This window comes from Fonsecaea monophora (genome assembly GCF_001642475.1).
Source record: "Fonsecaea monophora strain CBS 269.37 chromosome Unknown Scaff57, whole genome shotgun sequence".
NCBI lineage: Eukaryota > Fungi > Ascomycota > Eurotiomycetes > Chaetothyriales > Herpotrichiellaceae > Fonsecaea > Fonsecaea monophora.
Genome location: NW_019173988.1, coordinates 88,903 through 104,833, shown reverse-complemented (window position 1 = coordinate 104,833; position 15,931 = coordinate 88,903). Strand labels below are relative to the sequence as shown.

At 52.6% G+C, this 15,931-nt stretch overlaps 3 protein-coding genes across 3 annotated transcripts; 1 reads left to right on the top strand and 2 right to left on the bottom strand.

The window, feature by feature from the left end:
* Positions 1-739: 739 nt before the first annotated feature.
* Positions 740-3,386, top strand: AYO21_07453 (hypothetical protein; the record flags this gene model as incomplete). The annotated part of the gene is made up of 2 exons (XM_022657408.1): positions 740-1,450; positions 1,500-3,386. 2 exons carry the CDS (start codon positions 740-742, stop codon positions 3,384-3,386), a joined length of 2,598 nt encoding a protein of 865 aa, XP_022510285.1.
* A 1,079-nt stretch (positions 3,387-4,465) lies between these two features.
* AYO21_07452 (hypothetical protein) lies at positions 4,466-7,930 on the bottom strand (the record flags this gene model as incomplete). Its single annotated transcript, XM_022657407.1, has 1 exon — positions 4,466-7,930. The coding sequence occupies one exon, from the start codon at positions 7,928-7,930 to the stop codon at positions 4,466-4,468; it is 3,465 nt and encodes a 1,154-aa protein (XP_022510284.1).
* Positions 7,931-8,577: 647 nt separating this feature from the next.
* On the bottom strand, positions 8,578-13,937 carry AYO21_07451 (hypothetical protein; the record flags this gene model as incomplete). Its single annotated transcript, XM_022657406.1, has 2 exons — positions 8,578-9,570; positions 9,618-13,937. 2 exons carry the CDS (start codon positions 13,935-13,937, stop codon positions 8,578-8,580), a joined length of 5,313 nt encoding a protein of 1,770 aa, XP_022510283.1.
* Positions 13,938-15,931: the final 1,994 nt, after the last annotated feature.

Here is a 15,931-nt window from a genome sequence, read left to right as displayed (position 1 = left end):
TCAGTGGAAATCGCCTTGTCGAGCCACCGGCCCCCAAACTCTCAGCTGTTCATGGCATGACTTCGTTTCCCGGCCCTGCCCGTTTTCTTCAGGGCCAGAACCCCGTCTGCTGCAACGCTGCCATGACTCTGATCTTCCCAAGTCCGTGCGCAGGCAGGAGGCCTGTGCAGGTACGAACACGGCCGTTGGCGCCCCGGTCCCTCGCAGATGATTCTAGGTCTCTGGGCTAGCTACATACAGCGGTCCCTTTGTTTCTGGGCGCTCTAGCCTCGTTAATGTCCCGGCTTTGTTCTTTAAGACTTCTGCATTCAATTGAGCATGCGACCCTCCCGGATCTTCCCCATGGCCTTCGCCATCAGTGAGACCGCCTATTGGCGCCCGGAAGACCCTCACAGACACACTGGGTCGCCCAGAGACTTGTCTTATCACGGTTGGCCGAGTCTCGACCCTACGAGCCTACTCGCTTAGAGCCACCCTTCGGAGCTAAGCCTTGACCGGTATCGATAGCTTTCTTACCGCCCATTCGTGTGACTAACCAAGCCTCACCATGCATTGAAATATGGAAGATAGGATCCCATTTCCTTCTCTAGTGTCTCACACGCAGAGATAGACCGGGGCGGTGGCCTAACTTGCCTCCTAAGCCTCGTGAGCCGATTATGCGACGAATGTTTATATTCAGAGACCCTGCATTCCAGGGTCCTTCTCCACTCTTTGTCTCCTTACAGCCTTGCTGCAGACAATGTCGGAATACCTCTTTGTTCGTGACGGCCACCCGTCTCGTCACCAAGTCAAATTCCAGGACAACGATCCTGATGATGACGAGCCCAATAGCAATGGCATGAATATGGATCTTTCTGGTGGACACCAAGAGACTGCTTCCAATTCCGCTTCGAAAGGGGCAGATGAGCAGGCCAACGGAGATGGGAAACAGTCTGGTGATGGGCCGAGTCCGGCTTTTAATATTACAACCAACCGCACAGGAGATGAACCTGCAACTCCCAAGGATGGGTTGGTGCTGGGAGGTGGACAAACCATCAAGCTTATGCTTGTGCCGGACAAACCACCAGCCCCTCCACCCGCTCCAGCGAAGGAAAAGAAGCCTCACCCTCAGGCTAAGATGAAGAAGTTTTGGAAGAACTTCGATCCCGAGTATACTGGCAAAGTCACTCGCGTTCTACCGGACCGCATCACGGAGAAGGATCTGAGCGCGGTGACATTGGTCGGCGAGATTGCTCACAAAGCCATCAAGTCATACGAGGACGCCAAAGCATCCTGTATCCGAGACGTCAAACGCATCATCAAGGAATGCCGAGCCTCAAACCAGAAATACACCGATTCTCACTGGGATATCGAAAGAGATTTGAAAATCACACGGGTCAGGGATTGCCTAGATGGATTGATCATTGCCGACGACGATAAAGAGCACCCAGCAGATGCAAAGCGAGTCACAGTAAGTATTTTATGTAATGGCATTCACACTTTACTGACCAAAATCCTAGGATATCTTCGATGAACCCAAATTCTACGTGAATGGTGTTTCATACGACGACATTCTTCAGGGGTCGGCAGGAGACTGCTGGTTCCTAGCCGCCATTTCTACCTTGAGCTGCAATCAGCAATTCATTGATCGTGTTTGCGTGATTCAAGACCAGGCCGTTGGTGTCTATGGCTTTGTGTTCCACCGTGACGGTGAATGGCACCAGTGCATAATTGATGACAAGCTATACCTCCGGGCACCGGCATACGACGAGAGTGGGGATGTGGTCCTGGGACAATATGGAATTCGACGTCCAGACCAGGAAGATCAGTATCAAGAACTCTTCCAACGCGGATCCAAATCACTGTACTTCGCCCAGTGCCGCGATCAGAACGAGACTTGGGTGAGTCTTCTCGAAAAGGCTTATGCTAAAGCGCATGGAGATTATGCGTCAATTTCGGGTGGACAGACCGGCGAGGCCATCGAAGATCTGACAGGTGGCGTCACGACGGAAATTTATACCACCAACATCCTCGACACAGATGAATTTTGGAAAAACGAACTTAGCCGCATTGGGAAGGACTTTGTCTTCTCTTGTGCTGCTGCACGCTGGCGCGAGTGGCGCCCATATCTAGTGGCCAATGAAAAGATCCGAGAGGAACGTCGCTCAGGGATTGTCAGCCAGCACGCCTACGCGGTCCTCGACACATACGAAGGCCACGGCCAACGACTGGTCAAAATCCGCAACCCTTGGGGTAGGAAAGAATGGACAGGTGCCTGGAGTGATGGCTCTAAAGAGTGGACTGCTGAGTGGTTGACAAGGCTGAACCACCAGTTTGGCGACGATGGCGTCTTCTGGATGACGTACAAGGACATGCTGAGCAAGTACAAGTACATTGATCGAACCCGGATATTTGGGCCTGAGTGGCAGGTCGCTCAGCAGTGGATGTCGGTGCAAGTCCCTTGGAGTACGCTGGACTACCAAACCAACCATTTCTCAATTGTTGTCCCCGAGGACACGGATGCGGTGATTGTGCTCTCCCAACTTGACGATCGGTACTTCAAGGGACTACAGGGCAAGTACAATTACACTCTGCAATTCCGAATCCAGAAGGACGACGACGACGAAGAGGAATACCTCGCCCGCAGCAAGATGAACTATGAGCTGATACGGTCTGTGAATGTGGAGGCCCACCTGACCAAGGGCACATATACTGTGCTGATCAAAGTCGAAGCGCATTCCACCGGAAGAGATGAGGTGGAAAATGTCATCAGAAAGAATATCCACCGTCGCGACAAAATCACTCAGATTGGCAAACTGTATGATTTGGCCCATCAGAAAGGTCAACTTCCTTCATCCTCGTCACCATCGGGGGCCACCTCAACTTCTGTCTCTGGAACATCGACTCCTGTTCCTTCGGGAGTCAGAACTCCATCCACCTCTTCGACCGCTTCAACGCCCGCACCAGCGGAAGAGAGCAAACAAGATGCTGACGACAATGAGAAAGACCCAAACCGCAACCCCTGGAACGCAAGCTGTGTTGTGGGGCTGCGTGTGTACAGCAAACAGCCAGAGCTCGAGCTCAAGGTCGTCGTGCCGTCCAAGGAAGATGTCCACGAGATGCCGACATTTGACCGAGATGATGTGGCCAAGAGCGCGTTGGACGAGGTCCAAGCAGTTGCAGACAAGGTAGATGAAGTTGTTGGAGATAAGAAAGAAGGGGAAGCCGAGGGCGAAGGTGAAGAGGACGAGAAGGAAAATGACGAGCTGGAATCAAACGAGACAGAGACAAAGAAGGCCATTACCCAAAGTGGCCGACTCCTTGTCGAGAGTGACGACGACGCAGACGAAGACTATGAAGAAGAAGAAGACAGTGAAGGCAGCGACGACAACGTTGACGACGAGTAACACGGCGCTTGACAGCCAAAGTCAGCGCCTGAATTTTCAATCCCGCGTTCCAGCAAGGCGCCAGGAGCATTCCGATGCTGAAAGACGTGCCTCCTACCAGAGGTAGGAACCAGACTGTTTTCGCGTTCGCAGCGTTTTCTTATAGGGCGTTTACAATGGTTTGCAGACGAGAGTGAAGGACTGCTCGATTTTTTTTTTTTCGGGTCACAGACTGGAATGGATATATTCGCGGTTTTCCGGTCGACAGTATACGATCAGTCGACTCTCTCAAATCAGAATGAGACACACACCACACCACTCCACCATCAGCAGCAGCAGTGGGTTACGCAGGGGTTTCAGGAAGAATCTCTCAGCACTGAGGGGCTGCTGGACCTGGATCTGAACCCTGATGTCGGTGTGGTGTTGTTGGTGTTGCGTTGCCATCTATCTGATTTGAGATGATGTTTATACGAGGTTACAATAGACAGCAAACACTCTCCCCAACTCCCCCATTCACTCACTCCGTCTATACTTGGTCTATAAGTTTCTTTCTCTGGCCATAGAAAACCCCAACGAACTAGAAAGCGAGCAAATGAATGAAAATTACCATTCCCGATTGTAACGAGAAAAGAAACTCGTATCTTTTCTTGGTCCAGGCCACGTCACCGTCACCGTCACCGTCACCGTCAACGTCCATTCATGTATTGGTTCGTCTTACTGACTTACTGACTTACTTATTGTCCGTCTGCCTGGATAGCTGGGCCATACCTCTTTATGACGGATCAGCCCACAGGGGCATGTCATTTCTGACATAGATATATAGATTAGACCAAAGACGGAGAAAATACATAACGTATTTGTGCGCAGTAGAGAAGATGATTTCATTGTGACGGCCTCCCTAAGTAAGCAGTATAGCAGTATAGCAATATAGCAATATAGCGATATCCAGCCAGTCAGTCAGTCAGTCGGTTGGTTGGGTTGATTTACCATTCCATTCCATTCACATTTACGCCTTGTTCCTTGATACCTTGTTCCCTTGAATTTCCTTGATTCCTTGATCCCTCCCTGCGGCAGCTAGCTAGCTAACTAATTCGACCATCTCAGCCTGTCGAATCTAAAGACGTATCGTTGACATCCAAAATACTCACACTATGCGCACTCCCACTCCCACTCCCACTCCCCGTGGTCTTGCGGCTGAGGGTCCCCGTCCCACTGCCATTGCCACTACCACTTCCCTTTGAGCTCAACGTTGTAGAACTCTCGGCTCGGCTCCTCACGCCGCCTTCGTCTATACTCCCCCCAGGACCGATAGAAGGTCGGATACTAGCCACCTCGGCCCCCTCCAACAACTCTTGATCTCTCTTCCCGATCCCCGTATCCTTGTCATCATCGTCCTCATCGTCATCGTCGTCGTCTCGATAAGGTTTCTGCCCGTGCTCGCGGGCGTTGCGCTCAAACTCCTTCTGCGCATCGTCCATACGTTTCCGCATCTCAGCCGCCATCCGCATGCCGTCGTTCACGATATTGTCCAAAACACCTCGCAGACCGCGAGAGCCCGGTTCCACAACACCGCCAGCACGACCCACGTCAGGCAGAGTCTTGTTGGACGGCGCGCCGTTCAGCAAGTTCTTGACAGGCGTGCCTAGATTTGTGAAGGTGGTTAGATTCCCCGAGAGTGTGTTGGTGGTCGAGGCCAACGACAAGGAGCTGGCGTTGGGAGGGATATCGGCAAGACGGAAAGACTGAGGGAAGAAGGTCTCAAAGAATTGCTCGAGAAGTTCATCCGCGAGAATGACCATGCGGAAGGTCGGGAGGGTGATATGCAAAGGTTTATTGGGATCAAGGGCAAGGTTATGCGAGGCGGCGCGAGATGAGGAGGATTTGCGATTGTCCTGACCAGTCGAGAATGAGGGCGTATGGGGTGGTGTCGTCTCGGACAGGGGGTCTTTCTCGGTCGGTTTGGGCGAGGCGAGGGATTTGTGATTCGATCGTGTCTCGGTTAGATCAAGTAGATTTTCCTCCTCGTCTGGTCTGTCTATGTTTGTTGCCTCGAGCTTCGAGCTTGCTGCCTCCATGGCGTCATCCGGGTCGGCGTACTCGAAACACCTCCTGATAAAGGCGCTGACGCTACCTAGAAACTTCTCATTGGTGCTCAGTTTCAAGCCCTCCTTTGCGTCCGAAGCACTGAGTGGAGAACTCAGCCCGGTGTTTGTGTCGGATGGGGTAATGGTGCCATCAAAGCCTCGCCGAGAAAGGAACAAGAGAGATTCAGACATCCTCAGGATGCCCTCCCTATCAACTTTCCCCGTCCCCTCGTCGTCAAAGAGATCGAAGAAGAGACTCATCGAATTCATAATATCCGTAGTGCCTTTGAACTGCGCAAGGCCACGAACTAGTTGTTGAAGCGTCATCTCTCCCTGATGCGACTCGTCCCATTTACCGTACAAGCGTTGCATAAAGTCGTGGTCGGCGGGTTCGGGCCCTGATCCCCATTGAGACATTGTCTTGCTCCGCTTTCTCTGGCTTGGATTGGGGCTGGCAATCTCCTTATTGGGTGACGAGGGCGAGTCTGTCACTGCCCACCTGGCCGTATTGGCTAGGAACTCTCTGAAGGCATCATAGTCCATAGTCTGCAAAGGTAGGGCATTGCGGCCGGGTTCGTCATAGTTGCGAGATGAATGCTGTGGCCATAGACCAGGCCGAGTTCTCTGATCTTGCTGCTTCCTTCTCTCCACCTCGCGAGCTTTTGCACGTTCTTGTCGTTCAGCCAACACGCCGAAGAACCTATCGTAGATGGCACTGAGATCTTCAGCACTGAGCTTCTTACTTTCAGGTCCCAAGTTCCGTATCGATGTCCGTTTGGCGAATGTGGCAAGCCCCTCCTTGACACCCTCGATGTGTTTGTCTCTTAGCTCTTCGACACTGGCGTGTGTAATGCCAGCAAACTCCTTGAAAGCCGTTACCATGAGTTCCTGGAATTTGGTAATAGCCCTCAGCTTCTCGTTTTCCGAATGAGGGTGGGCGGATTCGTCCAGCCGTGAAAAGTAGTTTTTGAGTATCGAGATGAAAGAGCCATCGTCGCTCACGTCGAGTAATTCTTCGCCGTTGATGCGGAGAATAGCCAGACCAATCTGGAAGAGGACTTTCGGGCCCTCCAGGAAGAACACGTCAAGTACCCGGAAGGCGAATACAAGAGGCATCGAGTTGATGTATAGTGACAAAAACCACGGCAGTGACACCACGGATAGGTTGACGTCTGACTTGACCAGATGTTCCCAAAGAATGGGCATTGTCCGTTCGACGAGGTTTTCAAAGACACGTTGATCCAAAAGAGTGCCATACATGTCCTTTGAGTAGTATCCGGGAAGCAGTCTGTCGCACAAGGCGCCGAGTGTGAAGAAGGCCTGAGACTCTGACATGTAGATGAGCAGGGCCGCCACGACTATATTCATGGCTTGACAGTAGCCAACCTCTTCATTGGTCCAGCTGTATGCGGTGAGGACGCGTCGAAGCCTGCCAATACCTTCATCGCTCTGAAAGCCGGGATATTCTGGCAGACTCCGATTGAGATCTTTCTCAATCTCATCGATGGCCAAGGACTCCTTTCCGGTAAACTTGGCCAAGGTTTTGGCGTAGAGGTTGGGATTTCTCAGCCGCGTGTAGAATGACCCGGAGCTGATCTCCCATATTTCGCCTCTTAGACGGTTTGGCAGCCCAACACGGATGAGTTTGTGGAACGTGGGCTGGCGGACGATGGTGGCATTTCGGCCATTCTCCCGCATGTACTCGCCCCAGAGTCTGATCTTACTCCTATCCCTAAGTTTTCTGGCGTCGCCCGGGTATTTAAACAGCATTCCGAGTCCCGTGTCGGGCGGATCTGGCGGTGTGGTTCCTTCCTCTTTGGCCTTGAGGCGAACGGGATCCAGAAGGTATTCTGAGTAGCATTGAGAGACCACAAGCCGTAGATTGTCCACCTCTTTCATACCTTCCCTCAACCCTTTCTTGAGACCGTCACAGAAGCGTTCACAGGCGATGCGACTACCGTCGAGGGTGAGGATCAGTTTGCGGGGAGGAGTCTGTGCCACCTTGGTCTTCTCGGTCGACGGTCTCTGGACGGACTCAAAGGTGGTGAGGGCGAGCGAGAACTTGTCCTGATGACTATTCAGCCTCTCGACTCTCCGTATCGAGCACAAGGGCAGAGTAAAGCCATGCCCTCCTGGGCCCGCACCTTGCGTAGGGCCCGTGAAGGAGGTGGACGATGCATGGCTTGCGGTGGGCAGGAAACTGGTTCGGATCGTCGAGAAGCACAAAAAGTGTTCACTCAAGTGTAGTTCGCCCTGATATTTATTGCCATTGTCCCTCAACTTCTCTCCGGAGGTGACAGCGCCTCCCGCTGGGGTCGAGGGAAGAGGTAGGTATAGTTCGGCGGTGATCTCGTGCAAGGGATTCTGACCGGCGGGCAGTCTGAACTGGTCTCGGAAAAGAGAGGCTTTTGACGGGCGGTTGTCATTGGTGGAGGACAGCGAGGACTGGTCAATGAACTTCTGTACAAACGAGCTCAACATGGCGCAGGCGAGGCAAGGCAAGGCACAGGCTGGCTGTCAGCGAGAGGTGGGAGCGGGTGTTGGTACAAGGACGCTTCCGCGGGTAGTGACAGCGCATGTCACTTCCTGCGCGTCATATTCTGCTGGAGAGACGGACGTAGGCTCTCTAGATGTCCTGGAGCATCTCAATACGAAGACACATGTCTGTGGTGACCGTCTAAAAGCAATCCTGATGCTTGTTGTAGGAAGATGCTGGGGCCAAAAGTCAGGATGCCCGCTTGGCATACGCTGAGTCTCTCCGAGTATGAAATCGCAGCCTTAGCGGAATCCAAACAATCCTACCAAATTCAAACGTCATATTATAAACGGGCCCATGATGAACAATATCGGGGACTCATTCCTCTAGCATGGACTAGTCATATGTGAGATCTGCCATTCCATATCTTCCACCATCATATAGCCCAGGGGAAAGCCCATCCCTTGCCCATGACCGATAGGAGCAGTTGGTAACCAGAACTCATATTTCATTCAGTCATGAACTTTCCATTCCTTGTCCACCCGCCCTCCCTGAAACACCGAGAAGTCCCCCAAACCGCCATTACTGCACGACAAAAGTAGAACATGACCCCTGCCGGTACCCCGTCTTCCAAGAAGCGCCGCTCCTAATCTCAGGCCGGGTCGGTGGTCAACAACAGCTCAACCACGACGTGGCTCTTTTCGTACTCTGGGTGTTGCAGGACTATCTTCGGCGTCCGTGGTGCATTTCCAAAGTTCTTGAGGCCGAGTCCATTAATTCCTCCTCCTAACATAGCCTGAGTCTGGGTTTGAGATCCTCCTGAGCCACCACCGCCGTCGTCGAGCAATTTGATGTCTTTCCCGGCGATCACTTGCTTCAGCCGACCGTTCTGAGCGTCTCGGATCTCCACAAAGTCGTCGTCGACCAAGATCAGATACTGGTTGTAGAGACACGCTGACTTGGCCCGACCGACGAACTCCATCACCACGCCTCTCGAAATATCTCCATGTTTGTTAACATAGACGGCACATTCTTCAAAAGTGACCAAGAATTCCGCCTCTCCGAGCCTGAACATCCCCAGAGGCTTGAGGTCTTTGATCCGAGTCGCAATGGAGCTGAGATGGGCTTGTGTTTCGGGTTGTTCGCTTCGCAGGTTCGGTACACTCCATGTTTGCTTTTTCTCGAGGGTCAATACCTCCACCCCTCTTGCGGTCGATATCGCCAAGCTTGACTGGAACAGATTCAACCCATAGCATTCGGCGGGGATATAAAACTCGTCGTATTCTCTAAAGAATTCCGTCTGTCCACGCCGAGATGCCGATGGCAGAAAACGTGATCGAGTGGTGGTGCTCTTTTGAAGGACAGGTTCGAGGACCTTGAAGGTCGAGGCTATACCATCTCGTTTTTTATAGAAGACCAGTGTCCGCTCTTTCATCCTGCCCGTCACAAAGAAGCCGATGTCCTTGGAGCCGGATAATTTCTGTGGCGCCTTTCGGCTGGAGGCGTCGTTTTGCGCGACCGGATTGCCTGTGGGCGGGCAAACAACGTCGAGATGGTAGGCAATAAGAGCCTTGTCTGAGATAAGCAGAAATAGGTTGAACTCTTCTAGAACTGCAACCTGAGTCACTCGATGCATCTGAATAGCCTAGGAAATGTTAGTTGAGTAAAATGGTCATCGCAGATTAGACTCACCCTGATCCATCCCCTAGAATTCTGGTACTCGGAGATGTACACGCCGTAGTCGGTTCCAACAGCGCACATAAGCCGACCATATGGCTGATTGAATACAGTGGCGCAGTTGACAGGAGCTCGGCAAACAGGTGCTGGTCGGCCCTGGCCTTCAAATTTCTTCTCCGTCTCCCGGATAGCCCTATCCAAAGGAGTCCCCTTGATCAGAATTCGCTTCGCGGGATACGTGAGGCCTTCGTAGCCGAATGCTGTGTCTGCCAGTACTCGCAGCTTGAACGGCTCAGCATTTTGCTTATACAGCGCCTCAGCATGCCTCGTTTTCGCCTGAATGATTGCCTCACACCAATCCTGCCGATTTTGAGCGCTTGGTGCGTAGAGAGTGTACGTTTCAGTCTTGCCGAGATGCTTGACGCGGAAAGGATACATGATTTTCTCCTCTTTGGAACTGCCCGACTCCAACGTAGTGATGGGAACCATGCTCTGGCTTGTGTTGCCAGATCCTACCGAGAGATTGGTATTTGTATGTGACAATGGTCCAGGAGTCCCGCCACTAGCAGTAGACTGCGCCCTGGTAAGCCGATTATCAGGGGTTACTGCGCCACGAGGTGCGACCGTGGTGGTGACGGCTCCGATACCCTTCATCGAGGACTTTATAACTGCAGGGTCATTGGAACTTTCAAGGACGAGCAAGTCCATCGGAATGGGGACTTTTGAGACGTCGTAATATCCCTCCCTGCGATCCCGACTGAGAGGCTTTGCTAGGACCAGGTAATGATCGAAGAGAATCGCATGGGTTTCGACCCATTGGAACCCTTTACCGCCAGCACGCTGCAAGTCGCCCCGGAAGATGATTTCTCTCCCCAGGTGATCGAGGTTCAGTTCAACTTCCTTCTCCATTGGTGGTCGAAGCCGCAGTTTGGTTTGCATTTCGATCAGCTCCATTTTCTTGGTCATTTCCGCAAACTTGGAATCACATTCGAAAGTGGCTGCGCGGATCTCGTCCAGAGCATAGGCCAAGTTGGCCTTCTCCTCGGAGTCCTTCAGCATGTTCTTTTGGACGGTGGAGAGTAACAGGCTGTATCGCTGCAGCCTGGTGATCGGTGCCTTCAAGTAATTGTCCCATCCTAATCTGTTCGACCGCTTATCCTCCCGCGCCTGGTCCAGGAAATTCTTGAAGGGAATATTTCGTTCCGCTTCACGACGCATGAGGTAATCTGCTCGAGGAAAGTTGGAAGCATACTCCACATACACGGGCCTCGCTTTTCGGATCCATTCCCGAAAGATGTCACTGAAGCCAACAATCCAGGGCCCTTGCTCTGTCTGTCGGTATTTGAGCTGACCAAGAAGGTAGTCCTGGTTGACTTTCTTGACCTTGTCCACGCCACCAAACACTTCCCTAAGAAATGTCGGCAATTTCTTGGTGGGAATGATAGGCGGTTGCGCCCCAGAAAGTCGATCGCGGTATAGCACCCTGAGCACATCCAGCTGGCTGATATAAAGGTCTTCACTTGTGACGATTTCGTGCAAAACGTTCTGCCGTTCGATTTCTTTCTTGTCGTGGTTTTCGACGTCCTCCTTCTTGAGCTTGTAGTATGTGGCCCAATCTTCAGACTTCTTCTCAACAGGTAGGCTATCAAGATCGAGTTTCTTGAGAGTCCGCATGCAATGATAGGAGTAGCATCGCCCACGGGTATGATATAAATGTAGCTTCGAGGAGTAACATCCGGTGCCTGTCAGCTGATATAGAACCCCAGACATCGTCCCGGGCCCGAATTTGACCCATTCTTCTTCTCTCACCAGAGCATTCGCGTCGAACATTTCCTTGATAACTCGTTCTCCCAGGGATTCAGCCTCTGTAATGTACATTGTTGGTACTTTGTTCATGAAGAGTGCAACAATGCCTTCCACAATGCTATTCTCTTTCAAATCAACTTCTTCTTCGGCCAGATCCCTGATCCACGCTAAGATCGAGCTCAGCGCCCAGGGTTCCGAACATTTCTTAAATTGATCAGCTGTCAGTTTGGACGGGTTGTACCGCTTCCTCGGAATTGCGGGAAGATCCAGTGCTACCGCAGATTGCGGGCTGGAGATGTCATACAGATCAGACATCGGTCTTCCCTGCTGCCTCAGAAGCCTCTGACGGTCTGCGTCTGTTTTCGAGCGGTTAACCTGTTCGGCCCGAGGAGCACTTCGCGCACTAGACAATGAAGTAGACCGAGGAACGCTCGCTGGGCTGAGTAGGGTGTTGGGGTAGGCGTCCGGGGCAGTTGGATACGCGCGTGAATTCGGATCGGTGTACTGAGAGAATCGGCTTTGTTGAGTATAAGTACCAGCAGGCATCAAATGCGGTATTCGCAGTGCCAGAGCCGAGTCCGAGAGTGAAGGAGGAGGTGGAAGGGGACGCTGCTGGCTCATGCCAGGATGGAAGAAGAGATCCGGCATCTCTTCCCGTGATGGACTTGAGCTTGCAGAAGTTCGATTAGTTTCTGCCTCAATCATAGTTGATTCGTCTCCGTCTTCATAGCTTAACCGTCTGGGGTGCGGGCTGGGTTCTGTCAAACCGCCTGTGCCTCCAGTGTCCACACGAGCGACATTATGCGTGGAGGAGAAGGGATGAACGCTGTCTAGAGGCGGGATCGACTCAAATCCGCTTGTCTGCGACTCCCGTCCCTCCGAAGAGACGCCAGAGCTGCGTACCGAACTCATTCTGGTGTTCAGCCGCCCGTATAGTTCACTTTGCGGCATGGCCGTAGCAGCACCCGCATAGTTGGACACAACAGAGTCGCCATAAGCCATATCAGGCGCATACCCTCCACCAGCGAGACTCAAATCACCGTAGCCGGCATAATCGCTGTCGCTGCTTTGTTCCTGGGAGGAAAGTCTAGCAGCCGCTTCATCCGCACGTGGTTGGCTGGGGAAGAGGGTGGCTGAACCACTACGCCGGCGCGCGTCCTCTGCCCTTTCTTGCTCATCTAGTGCTTGCATAGCAGCAAGCCCCGCAGCTGCCTCGGCGTCACTGTCGTCGGTGAACGCGCCATAGTTGATATAAGCATCCCCGGTGGAGGCGATATTCCCGTTGAGATGCGTTGGCGCCTCGTCTGGCGAAAGATGCGGTCTGGGCGACGGATGTTGGAAAACGGCATCCGCTGGACCGTCCCTTGAATTGCGGTGTCTGTAGTCGCTGCCTGACCTTGTATGCCTTGAGGTCTGTCCTATAGCCTCATCTAAATCTTGCATCAAATCCTCATAGCCCGAAGAGGTGATGCGTGCTCCACTGTTACGCGATCCTGTCGAATTGAAGTAGTCATTTTCCGACTCCGGCTCCGATGGAAGGCCTGGTAATGATCTACCTTGGGGATGACGGTCGAGTGTATTCGTACGCTGAGGCGAGCGGTTTGAAGGTTGTCTGCTCGGTGGCGTCGGAATGGAGGGCTGTGGCGAAGCAGACTGATTGCTCATACGGCTCGCGAATGAGGAATTGCGGTTTATATCAGGAGACGAATAGGCCGTCAGGTTCGAGGCTGGGTATGTTGCCGACGGGCCAGTAGGATATGGATATGGCTCTTCAGGTATGCTTGCCGACCTTCCGTGTGGTGGAGGCACAGGAGCTGGAGGGGAATAAGTTGACGAGACTCCGTAATGTTGGCCGGGGTACTGTTGTGATATATCGTGCTGGTACGCACCGTAGGCTTGCGGGTTGGGAAATGCGACTGCGTCAGACCGAGGAGGTGGCGGGGGCGGTTGGGACGAGGAGTAATTATATTGAGAGTTCGCATCGTAGGAACCGTAGCTGTTGTAGACAGATGTGCGACGAGCGAGATTCTGGTCGCCGTAGGCAGCTGGAACGTACGGCTGATAGGTGCTTGTGGGATGGGCAGGCTGGGGGGCTGCATAGAGCTGTGGATTGTACGATGCTTGCGGTTGCTGCTGTTGATGATACTGAGCGGGATTGTAGGGAGCGTGAGCGGGTGCCGCAGTCTGGTACTGATGCTGGTACCCGCCCAAACCTGCATGTTGAGTATTTGTCCTGAATGGCATCGTGACCGAAGAGTGCATGTTCGCCGACATAGATCGATTCACTGGAGGACTCGCTGCCGCTCCTGTGGGCGGAGCGTACGAGTTTTGTCCCTGCGCTCCCCGCGGCTGCTCTTCTCCATCGAAGTACCTTTCGTCGTCCCCGGCGTTAAAACTCGGCGAGCGTTCGAGAGATCTTGGAGGATAGATGGATTGTGCACCGTAGGAAACGTGGTCATTATTCTGACCAGACGAAGGGTGATTGCCTGTCGGGTAGTAGGGCTGCCCATTTTGGTGGTAGCTGGCCATGGTCAGCGCAGCTGATGGAGTATGCGATCGGGAGGCGCGAGAGGGCGGAGTCAACGCAGAATCGGCCCTGGATGTCGCTGGGCATGTTCGAGATCCTTCAGATGCCAATGAACACGAATCACTCCGCGGGAGTTTGTGCTGTGCTGCGCCGAGTCATCGGTGATAAATTTGGAGGTGCTGAGGTCGTGAGGTAGCCTGACGACCAGGAATGATGGATTCCCGGCGACGAACGATTGTGCAATAGGTAGGATGCTCAGAGAATCGGAACCAATATCAGAGCGATACCGCGATGAGCGCTAGGATGTAAATAATACCAAGATGAGTGGTCTATGATCCATTTGAACAATGTTGAATGGACAGATGCGGTCGGATGTTGCTAGCCAGCCCAGTGTCGCAGACGTGCAATGCTGGTCCTGCTGTGGTGTGCTGGCTGTCAGCGGGAGGCGGACAATAATGATGATACAGTACAAGGGACTTTAGTTAGCATCGGGACATAAGGCTGCCGAGGTGCCCATCGACCGCCGGTCACCTCCTAACCATTGGCACTGCAGGCACCGTTAGGGACCACATTGGGGACTCGCCTTTTTTGGGGGGTCCTCTAAAGTAGTGCCATCCCGAGGCTGATTGGTGCCTGACGCCCCGTTACAACGCCAAACTGGCCCCCCCTGCCCCCCCTTCTGACTGTACTGAGCGAGGGTAGCTACTCCGTAAGTACATTTACTCCTACCATAAGTACTTTCAGGCACCTCAATGGCTGCGAAACCAGATCCTGCAGAATTATTTAAATTGTGATTTTGTAAGTTGGATGAAATGCTCAGTGATAGCTAGAGTTCCACTTCTGCCAAAGGTCTCCCTTACATATAAAGAAGTTCACTACCTACAAGATGATCGTCTTGATAATTGACCAGGCCCTAGGAGGATGAAACACTCTGGCAGGTTCCTGTTGTGATTTGTGATGATGTGCTGGCGGAAATGTGCAGCTTCTCTCTCACGCCAACGTTGCGCACGTGCAGCATTCTCTTCCCCCTTCCCATTGAATTCATCAATCCAAGTCAAGACTCCTTTTGTTCCCTCATGGTCTTCAATACTCCTTCAGCAACTCGAACCCCTTCGAGCCCTGCTGGCATTCCACAATAGATCGCAACCTGCATCAAAACCTCTCGAATCTCCACTTCACTCGCCCCATTGTGAACCGCTCCTCTGACGTGCACAGCTAGCTCAGTCATTCGGTTCAAAGCACAGAGCATGGCGATATTTAACAAGCTTCTGGTCTTACGCTCTGCAACTCAATGTTAGCCTCTACCAGTCTTGACAGAAACTCGTCTCAATGATAACTCCTCCAGAGATGAAACAGACGTGTAAGAAGGGGAGAAGGATTCACCAAGTCCCGGCCGGGCCCAGATCATTCCCCATCCCACCTCCGTGGCCAAGTCTTGCATCGGCCGAGCAAAATCAGAGGAATTGTTTTGAAGAGAACGCTGGACATGTTCGGGCCCAGCGACTTCGGTTCGGATCTGGAAGCCTTGGTCGTAAAAGATCTTGTGGGCTTCAGCCACGCTATTCTCCTGGGCACTCGACATCGCTTCGGGCGGATTTGGTCAGATACACGGTTCGTGGATCTCTCAACAAGATTAATGAAAAGGTAGTAAGAACACGTCTGTGGTGAAAAGAACAACGATACAAGACCGAGGTCTCCCGGGCAAGCCCCACTAAGCTCTCGTCAGTGATCAAGCCGTGACTGATCAAACAGAGGCTGAATGCCCTATCGACGCCGGGATACTGACCTCTGACTGTCCTGGCAGCCTGGATGCACTCCAATGCGGGGCTGTGAGGATGGCTGCGCTCGATTTGGGGGAAAAGTGAACAAGGCTAACTGTTGGAGTAAAGCGAGGACCGTATGGTTGCGCACAGATTCAAGATACCTACTACACTACGCTATTCTATCGATTCGTCTTGTTTGCATTCCCCTCTCTTCAGTTCAAGGTACAAACCTG